At 40.5% G+C, this 19,493-nt stretch overlaps 1 protein-coding gene across 3 annotated transcripts; it reads left to right on the top strand.

Annotated features, from left to right (window-relative positions):
• Positions 1-5,267: 5,267 nt before the first annotated feature.
• On the top strand, positions 5,268-14,091 carry LOC131252814 (protein argonaute 7). 3 transcript variants are annotated; one of them, XM_058253538.1, is made up of 5 exons: positions 5,268-5,407; positions 7,955-8,032; positions 8,326-8,616; positions 9,195-10,443; positions 11,901-14,091. In XM_058253538.1, exons 2-5 carry the CDS (start codon positions 8,011-8,013, stop codon positions 13,345-13,347), a joined length of 3,009 nt encoding a protein of 1,002 aa, XP_058109521.1. In that variant the 5' UTR covers positions 5,268-5,407; positions 7,955-8,010; the 3' UTR covers positions 13,348-14,091. The 3 variants fall into 3 exon arrangements, with proteins under 3 accessions (XP_058109521.1, XP_058109522.1, XP_058109523.1); XM_058253539.1 differs by having other exon boundaries at positions 5,279-5,407; positions 7,952-8,032; XM_058253540.1 differs by having other exon boundaries at positions 5,293-5,407; positions 7,955-8,616.
• Positions 14,092-19,493: the final 5,402 nt, after the last annotated feature.

Raw genomic sequence — 19,493 nt, 5'->3', positions numbered from 1 at the left:
ACTTCTTTTCTTTTTTGGCCTTAGGTTTTTTTTTTTTCTCTCTCTTTTCTTTTGTAGTTTTACTTTGCATGTGTCGAACATGTGCGTGTGTTATTTTGCTGGTCCCCAACCCTAGATAGGGTGGAATGTCAAAATGGGATTTAACCAAACCCAATTAATTAGGATAATGCTTAGATGATAGTGATGATACCTTAATTATCTAACAACAATTTGGTTTCCAAAGTTATAAACACATGAGAGAACCTATTCACACCACATGGATGTCAAAGCCTCCAAGTGATACCATGAACATGCCCTTATTTGACATGGACCGCACTTCAATCTAACTCAAAACCAGGGCCTGATCAATGCCCAATGGGTACCTGACCCTAACTCAATCCAAGTCTAATCCTCCGAAACAAAACCCACACCAGCAAGGCCACATGAATGAAAGTGGAAGCGTACAAAAACTAGGCTAGGCTACAGATGTGCACATGGAGTGTTGTATATATGATAAGGAGAGTTACAAAGATTACGACGAACTATCTGTATTCTGTCTACAGATGGGTCCCATTTGACAAAGTGACTTTTGGACTGATTTTCTTTCACGTGGCTGTAATGTTCCAATGCATGAGATAAATCTCTACGGTATGTGATGGGAGTAGCAATGGACCAATGTACTCTCTCTGTGGGTATTCAGGTCATTGGCAAATCCTTCCTACTTATTAGGATAGAGTTCGCCAGCTCCAAACAGGGAGCGGATTAGGTGCAGGGTGCGGCCCCTGCCTCACCCAAGATGGTGAGGCCCTTACTGTGTGGCCCACCTTGATGTATGTATTAATTCTATATCCACGCCATTCATCTGTTTTGCCCTATCATCTTAGTACACGAGCCCAAAAATGAAAATCCAAATCTTGGGTGGACTATACTACAGGAGATGGTGGTGATTGAATGCCCCACCATTAAAAACTTTCTAGGGCCGTCTGTAATGATTTTATGTCATCCAACCTCTTGAAGGTCGCATAAACCTAGATATAGGGGAAAAAAAAAAAAAAATTTAAAAATATCAGCTTATCATGATAAGTTTTTTTTTTGGTCAATCACTGCGTTTTCCATGGTACGGTCTACTTGAGTTTTAGATTTACTTACTTTCTGGACTCATACCCTAAAATGACTTGCTAAAATGGATGAATAGTGTGGACACAGAATACACACGTCAAGGTGAGCTCTGTGGAAAGGGCCTCACCATTTTGGGTGAGGCTAGGGCCGCACATCTAATCCCCTCCCACATGACAGGTGGTGATGACTCCAGCCTATCAGTATTCTAACCAGTTTTTTTTTTGGTTCTCGTGAGAGGAGCCTGCAGACACTTTCTTCACTTGGTATGTAGCTTGCACTCATATGCTCCATGCGCCCACAACCTTTCCACTATCTTATTTTCTCTGCCTTTGTAGCCACACCTTTTATATAGACCTCTCTCCTTTTCTCCCTTTGATCTGTTGCACATGCCATGCCAACTAGTGGCTTCACCACCAATCATACGATTAAATTGTTTCCGTCCGAGGAGTTTACTTCATTCATAGCGTGTTGGAAACAATAGAAACACGTAGAGACGAATCAAGTAAAGTATACGCAATCGTACAACTAAGTCCAAACAAAAATAATTCGAATTTTACGTAGGAAAAACCCTTGCGGGAAAAAGAAACAGCACAAAATAATAAGTAATGCACCGTGAAAGCAAAAATTACAAGAGACAAAATCTTATCGATTCGAATAGTCCTCGAATATATTTTCACAAGTCCTATCTATGCCCTTGAATCCTTAAGAACGAATTAGAAAGCTCTAATACACATCTCTCACTCTTAAAATCCAATTATACCTGTTATATATAGTGTTACAATCGGAATAAGAAACAACTTACGCATATACGCAATTTTGTATACTTCTTCGATGGAACCTTTGATGACATTGATACCCTATCGAGGATCTGTCAATGGCATCAAACTCTTTTGACACCATCGAATAGCAACACTAAAATGGTTCAGCAACCAATATAGATTTTTCAAATTTTCCAAATGAGATCGAATATCTGCCGATGGCATCGCATTGACAGATACCTGATTGCATCAAGTGGTCTATTAGTAGCATCGACAAACCCTGTTACTATCAGATTTAATACATCAACAAAAGGTGAGCTATAAAGAAACCAATTGTTTGGATATTTTAAGCATAAGTGGCACTTGTCAAACCCTTGTATATTGTGTCAAGATATAAAGATAGGATCTATGCGCCTTATAATTCCTCCGTGTGTAATTTGGAAAGATGTTCACTTGTGCAATGTTAAGTTCCCTTTAAGATTATATCTCGTAAATCATGGCCATAACATCTTTGTCAATTTTAAGGGTCCTTGGCTTTTGGACTTTGTGTCCAGGCATGGTCAAATTGAGCTATGCTCAATGACCCACACATGTTTGTTGCACGTGTGCAATGTCACATTGTTAGATGTGTATACATCCCATGAGTATAATATGAGCAAATTTGTTATGTAGCAACGATTAATAAAAGTTCAATTCCTAACTAATTAATTTAAAATTAAATAGAAAAAAAAATAGTCTTTCCATGTATATTTGCATCTCATAAATGCAATATATATATATATAAAAGGAAAAATAAAAAAAAACATCTAAATAGAAACAAGGCTTTTTGTTAATGAGCTGTTGTCACTTTTTAATTAAAGAAAATGCTAAAGTAGTTTTTTTTTTCTATTGTAATTTGGACAAGCAAGCCCTACTTGTCTTTATTATAGCATGTTATAGACTATTTTCTCATGACGTATGTTTTCTCGGGTTACAAGTACCATCACCCATCTTCAAGCCCAATAATTGTTCCATGTCCAAGTGTAAAATACATTTTATATGCTCGAGCCTAAAATATCTTTCATATGCTATATTTACCATGTGTGCTAAATTCTACATATGACGCATGTGCTACATATGTCACCATATCTCAACAAGCGCCTTGCATGTGCATGCCATACCTACCGTCAACATCTTAAAGTACCCTTCATATGCTACACATGGCATCATGCATCTTCAAACACCACATGTGCCACCATATATTTTTAAGCATTGTACATACATGGACATGCTAAGTTTTCAATGTGCACATGCATTACACATGATAATACTTTAAGTATCTCAGATGCTCGGCTAACAACATGAAAATAACTAATCCCTTATTGAGATTTCACCACCTATGGGTATAGAACCCAAGGCCTCATGTTGAAAATAACTAGTCCCTAATAACATGACTGGGATATTAAATAAGATCGAGATGAGTCTTACCTAAATAGGCTTTCCAAGTATAAATATTTGTTGCTCTCCAGACAGGCCATGGGTTGTCAGTCAAGTTAAAAGCAAGTAGTCTGAAAAATATAATAATATGAAGAAAAAATATTTATTTTACCTTTTCAATGTGATAATATTTAAACAGTGCCTTGACTATGCATGCGGGTTTTCATTCCTTGCTTCATCACGTATGATATTTGACATAAATGCCATAAAATACTAAATGGGCCTTGCTGATGGGCTCTTAAACTAAATTTGGGCTGGATTATTTATTAAATGGGCCTGATGTTTAGACCTGGGCTTAGTGCTTGGGCCTAGAATTCTAGCCCATCCCTGTCTAGAGTAGGCCAGGGCCAAAAGCCTGACAGTACAGGCCGACATCTTTTGACTACATCTGGGCTGTCCAATCAGCAGGCACATCACCAAGACAGGCTGCATGACAGGTGGACATGGATAGGTTCGGCCCTCTTTGGATGGAGCTCCTCAACCCTTGCACTGCAGATTTGACTGGACAGTAGATTGCTTATAGAGATAAAAGTGGTTCGGGTGGCGTGGTGTGAAGGGTTGTGCCGACATCACTAAGTTATGTGGGCTACCGTGATGTATGTGTTAGCTCCAAACCATCCACTCATTTTGCAACATCTTAGGGCATGACCTTAAAAATGAGTAAGACCCAATCATCAGGTGGGCCATACCAAAGGAAGCAGCAAGGATTGAACGCCTAGCGTTGAAAACTTACTGGGCCAGAGGGTTTGGGTTAAGCTAATATTTGTGTTTTCTATATATTTACGTGACTTTATGAACATATTAGATTGCAAAACGAAGAAAGAAAATAAAAAAGACAAAAATAAATTGTCATGCTAAGCCCTAGGAATGTTTCAACGTGGGAGTCATTGTCCCACGGCTTTCTATAATGTGGTCCACCAACACACCACGGACTCTCGTTAGAGATGAGAGTCAGCCAAAGCATGTACGTCAAGGCTCGTTTCTTACGTTGGCCTACCATCCAATCAAACCATCGTACATTGATTGTTCCCTCGGCAGATGCTAATATGGCAGATGCTAATATTTGTATTGTTTTTTTGTTAGCTTGTTAGTTCCCTCGGCATATGCTAATATTTGTACTTTTTTTGGTTAGCTTGTTAGCATACCCCTCTATCACTATCAGTTCACACTTCAACTGTTAGATACCCCACTAGGGATCAATACCTAAGGCCTCAGTGTTGAAACGTGATATCTTTCACTCAGTCTACCACTTGAGCTATGGATGAGGGTGTGCTGATATCTGTGTTTTTCCTTCATCTTAATCTATCTAATAAACTTTATCAAGGGCTTTAGAAAGCTTTCAATGGTCTGCATCATTATCACTACATCTTCCCGTGGTGTGGTCAACTTGACATTATCACGGTGGGCTCATGCCTAAAATGATCTATCAAAATGGATGGACGGCCTAGATAAAATGTATGGTGGGCCCCCGTAGTGAATTTGGTCTGCACCTGTCTGGACAGTTGCACAGGCATGAGGTAAAAAATTAGCCGGATCCAAAGTTTAAGTAAACCACTGTAGTAACAGTGATGATAATGACACATGGCTTTGTTCATGAGTTTACGTAGACATGGATGGAGGGAAAATACAAATATTAGCTTAATCAAAACATCCACGGCTACCAACAGGTTTTAATGGTGGACATTCAATCCCCACTATGTGGCCCACCTGAGCCTTGAATCTGACTCATTCTGCCTTTAGTACCCTAAAATGATGTGGAAAAAGGATGGACTGCGTGGATAAAATACATACATCACGGTGGACCGCACAGAGCCGTGGGTGGACCGAGTCCGTGTAGGCGAGTGCAGGACGCAATCCGCTTCCATCCGAAAGAACATGCTCTCACTGCACGTGCGCCTGCAAGCGTGTGGGCTCCGCAAACCTCTTCTTTTGGCGCGCTCTCTCTGTCTCTCTCTCGGACAGACATGGCAAATACGTCTCCGCCACCGTCCATCATCAGAGCTAGGGTTTTACTCTCACCCTTTCCTCCCCTCTTTCTCTCACTAAACCCAGAAATCCACCATCGATTTTAAAAGGTATTACCTTTTTTACTATTTCTATCAATCTCCTCTAATCCATACTCTTTGATTTGTGGGTTTCACTGTTTTTTCTTTTTCATTAGGATAGGCTCACACACTCTTCATTTCTTTCCCAGAAATCTTGTAATTTTTACAGGATTTGAAGTTCATGGGCTAGTCTTTGAATGAGATGTTTACAGCAAAGATGCGATCTTTATTGGATTTTGATCTTATACTATTCAGTTTGCAAATGGAACTCTCTTTCTCTCTTTTTTGTCTTTAGAAATCATGTATTTTTTACTGAGTAATTTGAGAAAAAATGCAGTTTCCATTGGATTCTCTCTCTCTCTCTCTCTCTCTCTCTCTCTCTCTCTCTCTCTCTCTCTCTCTCTCTCTCTCTCTATCGATCTCTCTATGAGCTTCTCGTGTGGAATTTCCATGTGGATTTTGGGAATTGTTCCATTTTGCATTGATTTATGTTTCGTGATTTATTCCCCATTGAGTGGTTTGCTTGGTGTTTTTGTTGTGGGTTTGTTGATTTCCTCTCTTTTCTATTGTTGGGTTGATATCAAATTGGGGGCTTTGATCTGGGTTTTGTTGATTTCTTCGTTCAATTCATTTTATTCGTTTTTCACATATGGGTGATTGATTTTTTCGTGCCCTTCGGTTTTCTCATTTGACTTCCTTGGTCTGTTGGGTGCTTCTTATTGTTCTGAACTTGGGTTTTTTTCTTTGGGGAGTTATCTGATACTCAGGCAGCGTGTGATACTTGATGCGCCGGTTTTAGACATGGCACACACTAACTCAAATTAAACCGATTAAATTGTGGAACCAACTATCGCTAAGGCATAGTCCCAAAAGCAGATTGGTTGAACAATCCTAACCTTTGATTTCGTGGACACTTGTTTGTTGAAATGGAACTATTGGATTTTTTCATTTTTAACCATCCAACGAATGTCCACCAATCTGATTGTTAAATAATCAAATAAGCATAATTTTTGGGTTTATGATCATCTAAAACTAGGGCCATAATTTGGGTAGTTTAAATTGACTTGCACACCACATATGCAATTTCTTAGGGAATTGTTAAGTACGTGGGTATTATCCATCACACTCTGCTAGAGTATCAAAGGTTTTCTCTTTTTTCAATTGTAACAAGTCACGCCCATAGTTCGGTCATGGAGACCATTGGTCTGTTGCATCCACCATGATTGTACTATGCTCCAAAAAACCCCTGGTTGGAAGACCTCAGCATTAACAATCTGGGAGTTTTCTCAGTCAAATGTGGACCGTTGTTGCCTTTCTCTTCAACCATCTACCTTACGCCACAAATTGAAACATTGGCATTGTTCTGTCGAGGAGTTTTCTTTTGTGTGTGTGCGTGTAGTCTAAAGCCATCTAGGGTTGGTGACAAGTCACACAATGGGCTAATGGTATGGATTATTTATAATGAAACAGTGGAAAAGATAACCGAAACATTGGCTTCCCTTGTCAAATTTGAAATCTCATGTATAAAATTCCTCCTTGTGACCAAGGCATCGTTCAAATTTGGTTGATACTTGTTCGTATCAGGTGTCATTATCTTGGGTACATTGGCAGGTGTATCTAGTTGTATCGGGCCAAGGCACATAAATGTGTAAAAATTTCAACCAAGAAAATAAATTAAAAAAAAAAAAAAAAAAAAAAATCTTCATTTGAGATTGGAGCAATGATAGACTGCGGGTTTCAACCAGTTGGACCATTTTGGGGGAAATTTTGGAACTGAAATGGTTTTTCCTTCTTTCTTTCTCTTTTTTTGTCCTTTTTTTTTTCTAACCTAATGGGCTTAATCCACCAAATCATGCTTTATTTGCTTTTGATTAGGGGTATCTAGTTGATTTTCCTTTTCATGTTTTTAACCTATTTATGCTAATTCGGACCAATTTTTGTTTTGTTTTTTTTCAAAATTTATTGTGAAAGATGCATGATTTATGTGCTTGTGCTCTAGGTCTATGGAGTGAGCAAAAAAAAGAAGAAGAAGATTTGGACTATGCATCTTTGGGCATGTTGGGCTATTTTTGGGTGTGATTTACTGTTCATATGAAAATTTTGGGTATTTTCTTAATTTTTGGGTGTGGTCTTTTCGTAATTTTTTTTGGGCAGAAAGGGATTTTTTAAACCATTTTCAACCTAAAAATGCTGTTAATCCTACAGATGTTGCTTTTTTGTATTTTTTTTTTTACCGTTTTCAAAATTCTTTAGTGTATTTCTGTCTACAAATTGATTCTATAATGCAATATATACATATAACACGTACATATAATCTGTTTATTTATTAAAGCATGTATTTATTGATTATGTTGTAGTTCTTTTGTTGTTTTAGTTTTTGTTTCGTTATACAATTATAATATGTATGCTTTTTGTACGGTAACATGGATATAATCCGGCCTGTTAAAACAAATGTATATAGCTGTTTACTTATTAGAGCATTTATTTATTTAACTTCTTTTGCTGTTTTTGGTGCTACATACTTCTGTTTTTTGTTGTTTAGAGGTCAAAGACTCACACGACACATTTTTTTAGCAGGTTATGCTGACAAATATCATTCTTACCAAAGAACGGTCAGATAGATCATTGAATGCATGTCAAAAGCCCAAATAAATGGTAGAATCTTGTGTTTTGGATTTTTTTTCCTCCTTTTCTGATATTTTCCCGCATTTTCTGGTAAAATAATTACAGTGATATGATCAGATACGGGTCTGATACACCTCATATTGTATCAATTTTTGTCCTGGCTGATTCGCCTTCTGATACTAATGTTTGGAAGCTTGATTGACCCACATCCTGTCCTTTTTTCCCTTTTCTGTGCCATGCTTATTATTATCATTATTACTATCATTACTATTATTGTCTTTGTTCTCTTCCTCTCTCTCCGTCTCTTTCACTTTCCTCTTCAGTCCTCTCCATGGAAGGAAAAAACGACTCCAAAACTAACAAGAAATGCAGCTCCAAAACAAGACATGGGTTCTACTATCAGAATCAACAGTACCAGACATACCCGGCACTTCTTCCTCCCCCTTTCCCTCTCCCTCCTACAACGTCTTTGCAGCTGACTACTGCAATTCCTCCTCTTATTCCTCAAAGCCACACCTATGGGTCCAAAACCCACTTGCAGGACCCGTGGAGGCAGAAACCTCGTCGTGCCACCCCATCTGAAACCCATGTTCTAGTTTTTCCTGCTACCAAAGGTAATTCCTCCTCTCATTTGGAAGTGTTTGGATGATTAATATTTTTGTTTCAAATGTGGTTTTTTTTATTATTATTATTATTGTTATTTCTCCATCCAATAACGATAAGTTTCCATACTTGTATAGTGTCTGGACCAGAATGCACATACTATGCATTTCACGTGCATGGTCAAATTGCATGACACAAACACATAAGCCTGGAATAAAGCATGATGACAGATGATCTTATAATCATAGTCCACATATGCCTACATGCATGACAAAGTCATATGTGCCTGGATGGTCTCTCAAAATCCAACACCAACAGGGTTCTGCCCAACTGAAATGCGCAGCTTCATTGTAGTGATATTCTTTGTTTTATCATATTCGTACACATAATTGGAGGAAAATTTGAGGTAGGCAATGAATTTTCATTGCATATGCTAAAGTTTCAGAAGAAAAATTGGCTTAAAATTGAGCATTTTTTCCTTCTTCTGTTAAATTAGTTATTTTCCTCCTCCAGATTGCAGGTGTTAGTTGTTTTGAATTCTACATCCTTGATTGAATACATAACTTCTCTGTTTTCCATATTTGAGCAGCTCCAGATGGACTTCGACGGATAACCAGTTCACCCAATAGAGTGGATAACAAAGTCATGGCTGCTGTTCCTTTAGATCGTTGCCAAAAACCAGCCAGCAATTCACAAGCACTCGTGACAACCAGGAGACCTGATTCTGGAGGCACAGATGGGCTGTTGATTCCCCTCCTCGCAAACCATTTCCTTGTCCGATTTGACCCCTCTCAACAAATCTTCCATTATGATGTCGAGATATCTCCACATCCGTCCAAGGAAATTGCACGGATAATCAAGAGGAAACTGGTAGAGGACAACCCAGATGTTTTCTTGGGCACTGTCCCGGCCTTTGATGGCCGGAGGAATCTGTACAGTCCTGTTGAATTCCAGGACGACAAGCTCGAGCTTTTTGTAAGCCTGCTCATCCCCACAGCGAAATCGATGCTTGTAGGAGATAGTGGGATTCCGCAGAAACAGACACATAAGCTTTTTAGGGTAAATATCAAGCTGGCTTCGAAGCTGGATGGACAAGATTTAAGCAACTACTTGAGCAAGGAGGAGGAGAGTGTACGTCTTCCACAGGACTATCTCCATGCATTGGATGTTGTTTTGCGGGAGAGCCCATCAGAGAAATGCATCGCTGTGGGCAGGTCCCTTTATTCAAGCTCCATGGGAGGAATCGAAGACATTGGTGGAGGAGCCGTTGGGTTGAGAGGGTTCTTTCAAAGCCTTAGACCAACCCAACAAGGCCTTGCCCTCAATGTCGACTTCTCCGTAACGGCTTTTCATGAAAGTATCGGCATCATCCAATATCTGCAGAAGCGCTGTGACTTTCTGCGCGACCTTTCTCAGAGGAAAATGAGGGGTCTGGCAGGAGAAGAAAAGAAAGAAGTGGAGAAGGCCTTGAAGAACATCCGGGTTTTCGTCTGCCACAGAGACACTGATCAGAGATACAAGGTTTATAGCTTGACAGATGAAACTACTGAGAATCTATGGTTCAGAGACAGAGATGGCAAGGATCTTAGGCTGGTGGACTACTTCAAAGATCACTACAACCATGACATACAGTTCAGGAACTTGCCATGCTTGCAGATGAGCAGGAGCAAGCCATGCTATCTTCCAATGGAGCTCTGCGTGGTTTGTGAAGGGCAGAAATTTCTTGGGAAGCTTTCGAATGATCAGACTGCAAGGATCCTTAAGATGGGTTGTCAGAGACCGCGGGCAAGAAAGGCGATTATTGATGGAGTTGTGGGAGGAGCAGTCGGGCCAACAAGGTAAGCATAGTAACTGGGTGTTGAAGCTCATAAGAATTTGTAATCTTCTCAAAAAGTTGCCAAGTCAGGACCATTTTCTTTTGTGATTCAATATCTACACTCACCATTTAAAAAAAGAAAAAAGAAAAAGAAAATGGACACACCCATTAGGGATGGCAATGGGTTGGGTTTGGTAAGGTTGGATTTCGGCACAACGAGGATGGATCCAACCTAAAACCAACCCATTTATTAAATGGGTTGAAAATCTCAATTCCAATCCAACTCATTTATAAATAGGTCAACCCAAACTCAAACCAGTACACCTATGTATTTAAAAAATATAATAAAATAAATTAAAGATAAAAAATTATCATTATATATAAAAATATAAAAGTATCAAACACATATTTAGAGCTCTTAATTAGTATAAAATCCAACTCTTTACATAATCTATATTACAACCATCATAACTGAGTTCTAATATTTTAAACTCATTATATTATAATATCTAATACACTCACATATAGAGGAATGCTCACCTGCACAATTTTTTACATGAGCACCCATGAGCACCTTTGCACACGTGTCACAGGCACAGAATCTAAACGGTCCACGTGATGCGGCACCCCTTGAAACCTCACAAGCCCAATTTCCAGCCTGATCCAAAACTCTAGTGGGCCATAGCAAAGAGAAACGCAAATCAAGGGAGGAAACTGTTTCCTTTTACCATGGCCCACTAGAGTTATGTATCGAGTTGAAAGTTGGCCTCGTGAGGTTTCAAGGTGTGCCGCATCACATGGACCGGTCAAATTCTGTGCCCATGACACTTGTGCAAAGGTGCTCACGTAAGAAGGTGTGCAGGTTAGCATTCCTCTCTCTCTCTCTCTCTCTCTCTCAAATTCTGTGCCCATGACACTTGTGCAAAGGTGCTCACGTAAGGTGTGCAGGTTAGCATTCCCCCTCTCTCTCTCTCTCTCTCTCAAATTCTGTGCCCATGACACTTGTGCATAGGTGCTCATGTTAGAAGGTGCGCAGGTGAGCATCCCCCTCTCTCTCTCTCTCTCTCTCTCAAGGAATGGACCATTTTCATGACCCACAATGTCTGGCCTAGCAAACCGAAAACCTAATTTAATTTTGGATTGGCAAAACACAACCCAAACACAACATCTGAGAAATGAACCCTGACTTTCTGGGTTGGGTCCGGTTCGGGTTGGCGGATCAGGTCAAGTTTTGCTACTCCTAACACCCATTCTTTATTTTGCCATTTAAATGGTCTCCTTCTATGTTATCTCAATTTCCAACATGGAAAATGAGGGTATGCAAATCCAATTGGGTGGGTGTAATAGTAAGTTCTCTATCTTACCTATTCCTGATTTTGTTTCTGCTTCCCCATTTGAATGTTCTCTTTGGACTGTATGTCTTTGCCTAAATGCTTTCTCAAGATCCTTCTGTTACTAACTGCAATATTGTCCTCACAGTGGCCACCACACAACAGAGTTCAAGCTTCACATATCTAGAGAGATGACCCAGTTGTATGGAAGAGTCCTTCAACCTCCCAAACTGAAACTCGGGGACGGTGGTCAAGTTACAGATCTTATTCCAACCCGCCATGACCGCCAGTGGAACCTTCTAGACAGCCATGTTGTCGAAGGTGCGAGAATTGAGAGGTGGGCGCTGATTAGTTTTGGTGGCAGCGCTGAGCAGCACAGTTGGGTTTCCAAATTCATCAACCATCTGTGTCATAGGTGTGAGCAGTTGGGCATATTTCTGAACAAGAGTACGGTTGTCCGTCCGCACTTTGAACAGATCCAAGTGCTGAACAACGTTTCTGTCCTGGAATCTAAACTGAGGAAAATCCATGAATCAGCATCGAGCAAGCTGCAGCTACTCATTTGTATCATGGAGAAAAAGCATAGAGGCTACGCCGACTTGAAGAGGATTGCGGAGACTAGCATAGGTGTTGTGAGTCAGTGTTGTTTGTATTCCAATCTCACCAAGATGACTTCGCAATTCTTGGCAAACCTAGCCTTGAAAATCAATGCCAAGGTCGGTGGATGTACTGTGGCATTGTATAATGCATTCCCATGCCAAATTCCTAGGCTGTTTGGAGATGACGAGCCTGTGATTTTCATGGGTGCCGATGTCACCCACCCGCACCCTCTGGACGATTTCAGCCCCTCCATTGCAGCTGTTGTGGGCAGCATGAACTGGCCCACTTCAAACAAGTACATTTCCAGAATGCGGTCCCAGACCCACAGGAAAGAAATCATTGAAGACCTCAGCGAAATGGTTGGGGAGTTGCTGGACGATTTCTACCAGGGAGTTAACAAGCTCCCGAAGAGAATTCTCTTCTTCCGGGACGGAGTGAGCGAGACGCAGTTCCACAAAGTGCTGCAGGAAGAGTTACAGGCCATTAGAGCTGCCTGTTCAAGGTTTCCCACCTATAAGCCCACCATCACTTTTGCAGTAGTCCAAAAGAGGCACCATACCCGACTGTTCCCGAACGAGACCATGGCGTCTGTGGGTCCGTCATTCGACAAAAACATACCACCAGGGACCATTGTGGATACTGTGCTTACCCATCCGAAAGAGTTTGATTTCTATCTATGCAGCCATTGGGGGATGAAAGGAACGAGCAGGCCAACGCATTACCACATCTTGTGGGACGAGAACTGTTTCACGTCGGATGAGCTACAGAAGCTGGTGCATAATCTCTGCTACACGTTCATGAGGTGTACCAAACCGGTTTCATTGGTGCCCCCCGCGTACTACGCCCACCTTGCTGCATATAGAGGAAGGCTATACCTTGAGAGGTTGGACTCTGCAGCAATCTCTGGAAACACGCTCTTCAGAGCTGCTCCACCACATGTGGTGCCATTGCCAAAACTGAGTGACAATGTTAAGAAGCTCATGTTCTACTGCTGATACTCTCACTCTCTAGCACCGAAATTTTGATGTATATACAACACGATCACCATCTAAATCTCCAAGGGCCTCATTGCAGCTCATATGTTCTAGAATGCATCAAATGCGTTTTTCAGCTGATTCTCATAAGAGGGGGCTATCTACATGACCAGAACACGTATTATAGGCACAAGAACAGCTGAAGATTTTGAACTGTGAGTGAAGTTACTATAGGCTGTGGACAAGGTATTGAAGAGATTTTTTTGCATTGAATGATATTATGCCTGACTGGTAAGGCTAACTTGCCAATTTCCGTACTGCTGATGGATTTTCCTTCCAGTGGAGTTTTGTTGCTAAACAATCCTGTTCTATGACTCGGACCAGTTTACAGATTACAGAATCAAAGATGACTGGAAGAAGAGTTTGTAGTCAAACTGAATTAAGGAATGCTTACTTGATACACAACAATGAAGAGGGTTTTTATTTTTTCTTTTTGAACATGTGATCCCAAGAGTAAGGTGCACTTGACTAGTCAATTCTGTCTTTCCCCATGAATTTTCCGCTCAACTGTTGTTTTGGAGGGAACATCATGGTGCTTGTATTATGTATGATATTATGTTATCGATTATAGACAGTTTTGAAACTGATACACTTGATTTTGAAAAGGTTATGTATTGAATTGTATGTGAACAGATGCCTTCCGAAAAACAAAGAAGGAATTGTATGTGAACAGATTATAGATACACAAGTGGACCAATTCAAATCTCTTTGCAATGGATTTTACTTCTTTCAATATGCCAAAGCATTAGTCAATTAGAGTCAGTTTTTAATTGCTGTTAATTTAATTAATGAGAACTGATCGAGCTACAGCTGGATGTATGCTAACTTGTCAAGCAACTCTTTTCCCACCAAAATCATGTTTGTGCAGCACATCCGTACCATGCAAATGGCAGACCCTACCATAAATATCACCTGAAACAAAAAATCATGCCGGTCCACTCATCAGGGGTCTCACACCATTGAAATCAATGGAGAATCGGTGGTTTGATTCAACAGATTGTCATATATTAAAAACTCAAAAAAGCTCGAGTCTGCTGGTGTCTGGTTGGGTCTGGTCAGCTCGAAGACTTTAACGAATTTTCTTCCTTCACTCGACTTGATGTCTAATAAAATAAGCTAAAATGCTTATGGTAATGAATATTAAAGAGAGATGCTAATTGTTAACACAAAAGGTGTGGGTTGTACAGTCGTATGGCCTACCCATCCTTTTTCTTTCTTCCCATCGAGGATATTTGCTTTTGTTTACTCGAGGGTACTTTTGTAGTTTCATCTATTTATTAAATAATATCCTCTCTCTCTTCTTCTTCTTCTTCTTCTTCTTCTTCTATTTTATAAGCGTACATGGTATAATTGATGGGGGGCATCTCATGCACATGCACGCCTCTCTTACGCACGTACGCAAGGAGGAGGGCCCCACCATCGATTTAGATCGATAACAACGTCCAAAGAGGACATCCTAGTTAGAGGGTTGTGTTTTGGTTCATTTGAGTGGACTCAATAGTCATGTGAATCCCACCATGGGTTTTCATGATCATGGTTCACTATTCCAATTAATTTAGTACTTAGGGGTTTGCTTATTATTGTTATTAGGAGTATCATGGATGGTTTAGATTGCTTTGATTAGTTATCATTTTTTATTATTTCGTCACCAAATAATAGGTTGCACACATACTGCGCAAGTTTTGGGTATAGGGTTTTATTATAAATAGGCACCTCTTGTAGTCTTTTTTATTCAACGAAGATTAATAAAATTGTTACGTTTTTCTGCTCCTCTAAATTTCTGAATTGTGGAGATTGAATTGGGTGTGAAACCCTCCCTTCCTAGAAGGGCTGACTACCGTGGTGCGAAGCCACACCTATCCCAATTCACCCTCACCTTCTTCCATCCATATTTTTCTTCTCCTATAAGCATTCCATCTGCAAATCCATTAATATTTGCATCCGTTTCCCCATCTACAGCAGATTTTCAAAATCTGGCCCTACAGAAGGGCTGAAACTTCGGCGGAGCACCTTACACAAACCATGCATCTGTTCACTCCCCAAGTATAGGGTTGTGATGTAGTAATAAACTCGGTGAGACCGAGGTCGAATCCCAAGGGACTGATACTTGTACGTAATCTAAAACTAAATAGAACTAGAACTAGATTAAGATATAATCTAAATCAAATAGAATTTAAGGAATAATTGTAGAATAATTATCTAAAACTTAAACAATTCAGGAAAGGGAAATTGAGGATTCAAAGGATCCACTTGTAAAGATCAGGGAGATCTTATGCCATCACCATGAAAGTTAAACTGAACTTCTTTTAATACAGTTTTAAAGAGATGAAAGGTATATGAATTAGAATGGATTCCATCATCAAACCATGCCCAGGAGGCAAAGCAACCAACAGAATTAAACTAATTACCAACCAATCAACAATGCATGAAAGTTAGGAAGGGTACCATCATCCGACCATGCCCATGAGATGATGGTGAACAACAGGGCTTCCTGACGTCATAAACATCAAAAGGAGGAAGAAATGCTCAAAACCATCACAGATCCATTGTAATTTCAGTCATAACAAACCATTAAAGATAAAAAAAACATTCCTTTAATAATCAATCAAATTCAGTTCGTAAATTTAACTTAAAAGTATACAATAGAGTCTCCCATCTCGCTACAGGCTTCCCCTCTTAGCCCCAGCTAAGAGGTTTAGCCGATCACGAGCATGATTAGGCTAAATTCAAAATAAAAAGAAAAAGAACAGAAGAAGAACCAGATCTCTCTCTCTCTGCTCATGTGCAGCTACCCCTTCCACGTCCAGCTTTCTCTCCCTGCTCCACGTTCGCCCGGCTATTCCATGAATGCCTCTCTCCCGCACGTCTCCTCCTTTTTTAAAGATGAAAGGCTTCTCTCCCTGGAGCTGCTGTGGAGTCCCAAAAGAAATAGGCTGCGGACCAGGTCTTTACGCAGCAAGGTTGGTGCGTATATCTTTTCGCAGCCAAGAAAATGGAAGAAAAAAACTTCCACTTTCCTTACATTTTTCCCAAATAAATAACGTCTCTTGGGGAATCTTTGGACGAGATACACGATGGATGGTTTGGATCATACATCTGATCAAATATAGTGGGCCAAAACCGCACGAAAATTCTGAATTTTCTGGACGCAAAATAGGGTATGCGTAAAATAGTTCTACTGTGACAATGGTGGGGTCCATGATCGGTATCATTTGAAAAATCCATTCCTTCCACTGGATTCCTCTCGCAAAATCGGTCAAGCATGGATGATTTTTAATCAGTTTCGGTGTGGCCAACAGAACTTTTCTTGCTGCCATCCATCCCGCGTTTAAATGGTTGAGATCTGACATCTGCTGTAATTTGAAATTACGCCACCTAGGCCTGAGTGAGAGGGGCCGTGCAAGTCTTATGGACGGTCCGGATTGGTCCGTCGAATCATGTTGGTGGCCCACAAGAAAGAGCCGCAAGCTCTGTTACCAGCGCAGGAAGGAATTTAAATTGGAGAGGGAGAGCTCGGTCAAGAGACGGTTTGACCTTCTCTGCATAGCCGTGCACGGCTAGTGCACTCACGCTGTACATGTGCAATGCACATGTGGGTCCCACGCTGATGTATATGAGAGATCAGCTCCGTCCAACCTGGTTGCCATATAATTTAAATGGTTGACACCAAAATTGAAGTATTTCAAGATATCAGGCGGGCCCCAGATTGATAATTTGTGGGCTGATCTGTCCATTGGGACATTTCCACAAAGATCCAATGGCTGATTTTCGACGTGTACGGTTAATTTATGGTCCTCAGGCCATGTATGAAGTTTCGAACCAAGCGGATGGTGGAAACCTTGTGATCTTGCATTCTGGCTGACTTTCAGGCCACTTGAGCTTCAGTTTCTCAATTTCCTTGAATCTCTGGCGTGTAAATCCTTGATCTTGGTCCCAGGAAGTCCCATCCACTGCCTTGGTGATGCAAGCGAGTTAAATCCATATTTTTAGTGTCCTTTCCAGTCCATGCTCGTAGATTCACCTTACATCACAACATGATTAAAAATAAAGCATTAAACAATATCATGCTCGTAAATCCAGCTTAAAAATGGGGTCTAATATACAATATTTGACCCTCAACAGCATCAGACTGAGCTTTGGGAATTTTGGAGTCTATCCCTAGCCGACCAGGGCCAAGGTTGCCTTTTTTCTGAATAATGGGCCCCACGCATGTGCGGTCGGGATCACACACACGTGCGTCTGGGCCATTGCTGTTGTCCATACGTGCGGTACTTCTCTGGTTCGTCTCTCTCCTCTCTTTCACTCCTTTTTCAACCAAAATCCCTAAACCTAACCCTAAATTAGTCAAATCCCCAATTTTATGCCCTTTCTTCAACCTTAGGGTTCCCCAAATTGAAATTTCTCAATCCCCACCATAAGGGAAATTATTTCTGTGCATGTGTGGATGAATTTATCCTCATTTAATTTTTATTTGGTCTATAATTTTGATTGATCCGGCCCTAGCATGTGTAGGTCTAGATCCGCATAAGATTCCCCTTACTTGAGTATTTGAACTTTTGTGTGGGATGTGAAATTTTGTGTAATTGTTTCTAAACTAGTGTGATTTAATGCCTGAAAAATCTTGCACATCATACTTGAATTTCGTGTCCTACATTAAATTTAGTATCAGGGCTTAAGGTTCTTGTAGGGGAATGCATTGCATGTTTAGGGTTTAATTTATTTGTGTCCATTATGCATCAAGTAACATCATATAAAGTTGTTTAGAGGTCCATAATTTCTAACATAGGCTGCTGAATTTTCTACTATCAGAAAATCCGCATATCTCTTTGCTGGATTTTCTGTTGACAGATAGGTTGCTGGAAATTGAGTAGTATTGTCTCGTTTTCTCCACATAGAGTCTTATAGGAGCATTTAGTCCTATCTAGGCATATATAATCATAGTAGAAGGTCCTTAGATTTAGTTAGTAGTTGTATACCCACACGTACGGGTCGTGGTTTTGGCTTGCACCCTGCACTAAACATGGAGCAATTGCAAGAGTCAATGAACAAGCTGACCTAACAGTTTGAGTCTTTGGGTTGGCTCGTGGAACAACGTATAGACCAACACTTTGAGCAGCTTGATGTACGTATTACCCAACTAGATACATCCGCCAGGGCAAACCCCACCATTGGGGAAGATGTCCAATCTCAGGTAAGTGGTCAGGAAGATAGACCAAGAAATGAAAGTGGCCAAGGAATCGGTTATGGGCGCGCACCCGTGCACCCACCCGTGAGGTACATCAAGACCACTATGACCCCGATGCGTAACTTCTCAAAAGAGTTAGAGTAGATGCCCTCACGTTTGATGGCCACTTGGACCTTAAAGTTTTTCAAGATTGGTTGGTAGACATGGACTACCTTTTTGAGTGGTATGACATGTACGACTTTATGGCTAGAGAGAGTGCACCAGATGTTAGTGTAAAGTTACCCATTGAGGCTATTGCGGTAGTAGATGAGTTTTGTAATATCTTTCCTATTGATCTACTGGATGAGTTCCTCCTTATGAGGGATATGCAGCACACTAGGACATGGGACACTGTACTACCTATAGCTGAGTTTGCGTTTAATAGTTCTGTCGATAGGTCCACAGGTCTAAGTCCTTTTGAAGTCGTTATTGGTTATAAACCTAGGAAACCCATTGATCTTGTCCCTATGTCACTGTCTCATAGGCCGTCAGAGTTTGTAGAGTCTTTTGCGCATCACATTCATTCATGGCATCAAGAAATCAGGCAGAAGTTTATGACTAGTAATGAACATTACTCACTTTCTGCAGACCAATATAAACATTTGAAGGAATTCAATGTAAGGGACTTTGTGCTGATTCGCATCAGGCCAGAGCAGTACCCTCAGGGAGCCGTTCGTAAATTACACACGCGTAATGCTGGACCATTTAAAATTATAAAATGAAACGGTCTCAATGTGTATGTGGTAGATCTTCCACCTTCCATGGGAATTAGTTTCACATTCAATGTGGAAGATTTAGTTGCAATGTAGGAGACCACTGATACATTGTCCAGCCTGTCACCTAACCATCTTGAATCCCCAAACATTTTCCTTAATCCATGGCC

Source organism: Magnolia sinica, chromosome 8 (assembly GCF_029962835.1).
Source record: "Magnolia sinica isolate HGM2019 chromosome 8, MsV1, whole genome shotgun sequence".
Classification (NCBI taxonomy): Eukaryota; Viridiplantae; Streptophyta; class Magnoliopsida; order Magnoliales; family Magnoliaceae; genus Magnolia; species Magnolia sinica.
The sequence above is the reverse complement of the archived record's forward strand: the minus strand, read 5'-3'. Positions and strand labels throughout refer to the sequence as shown.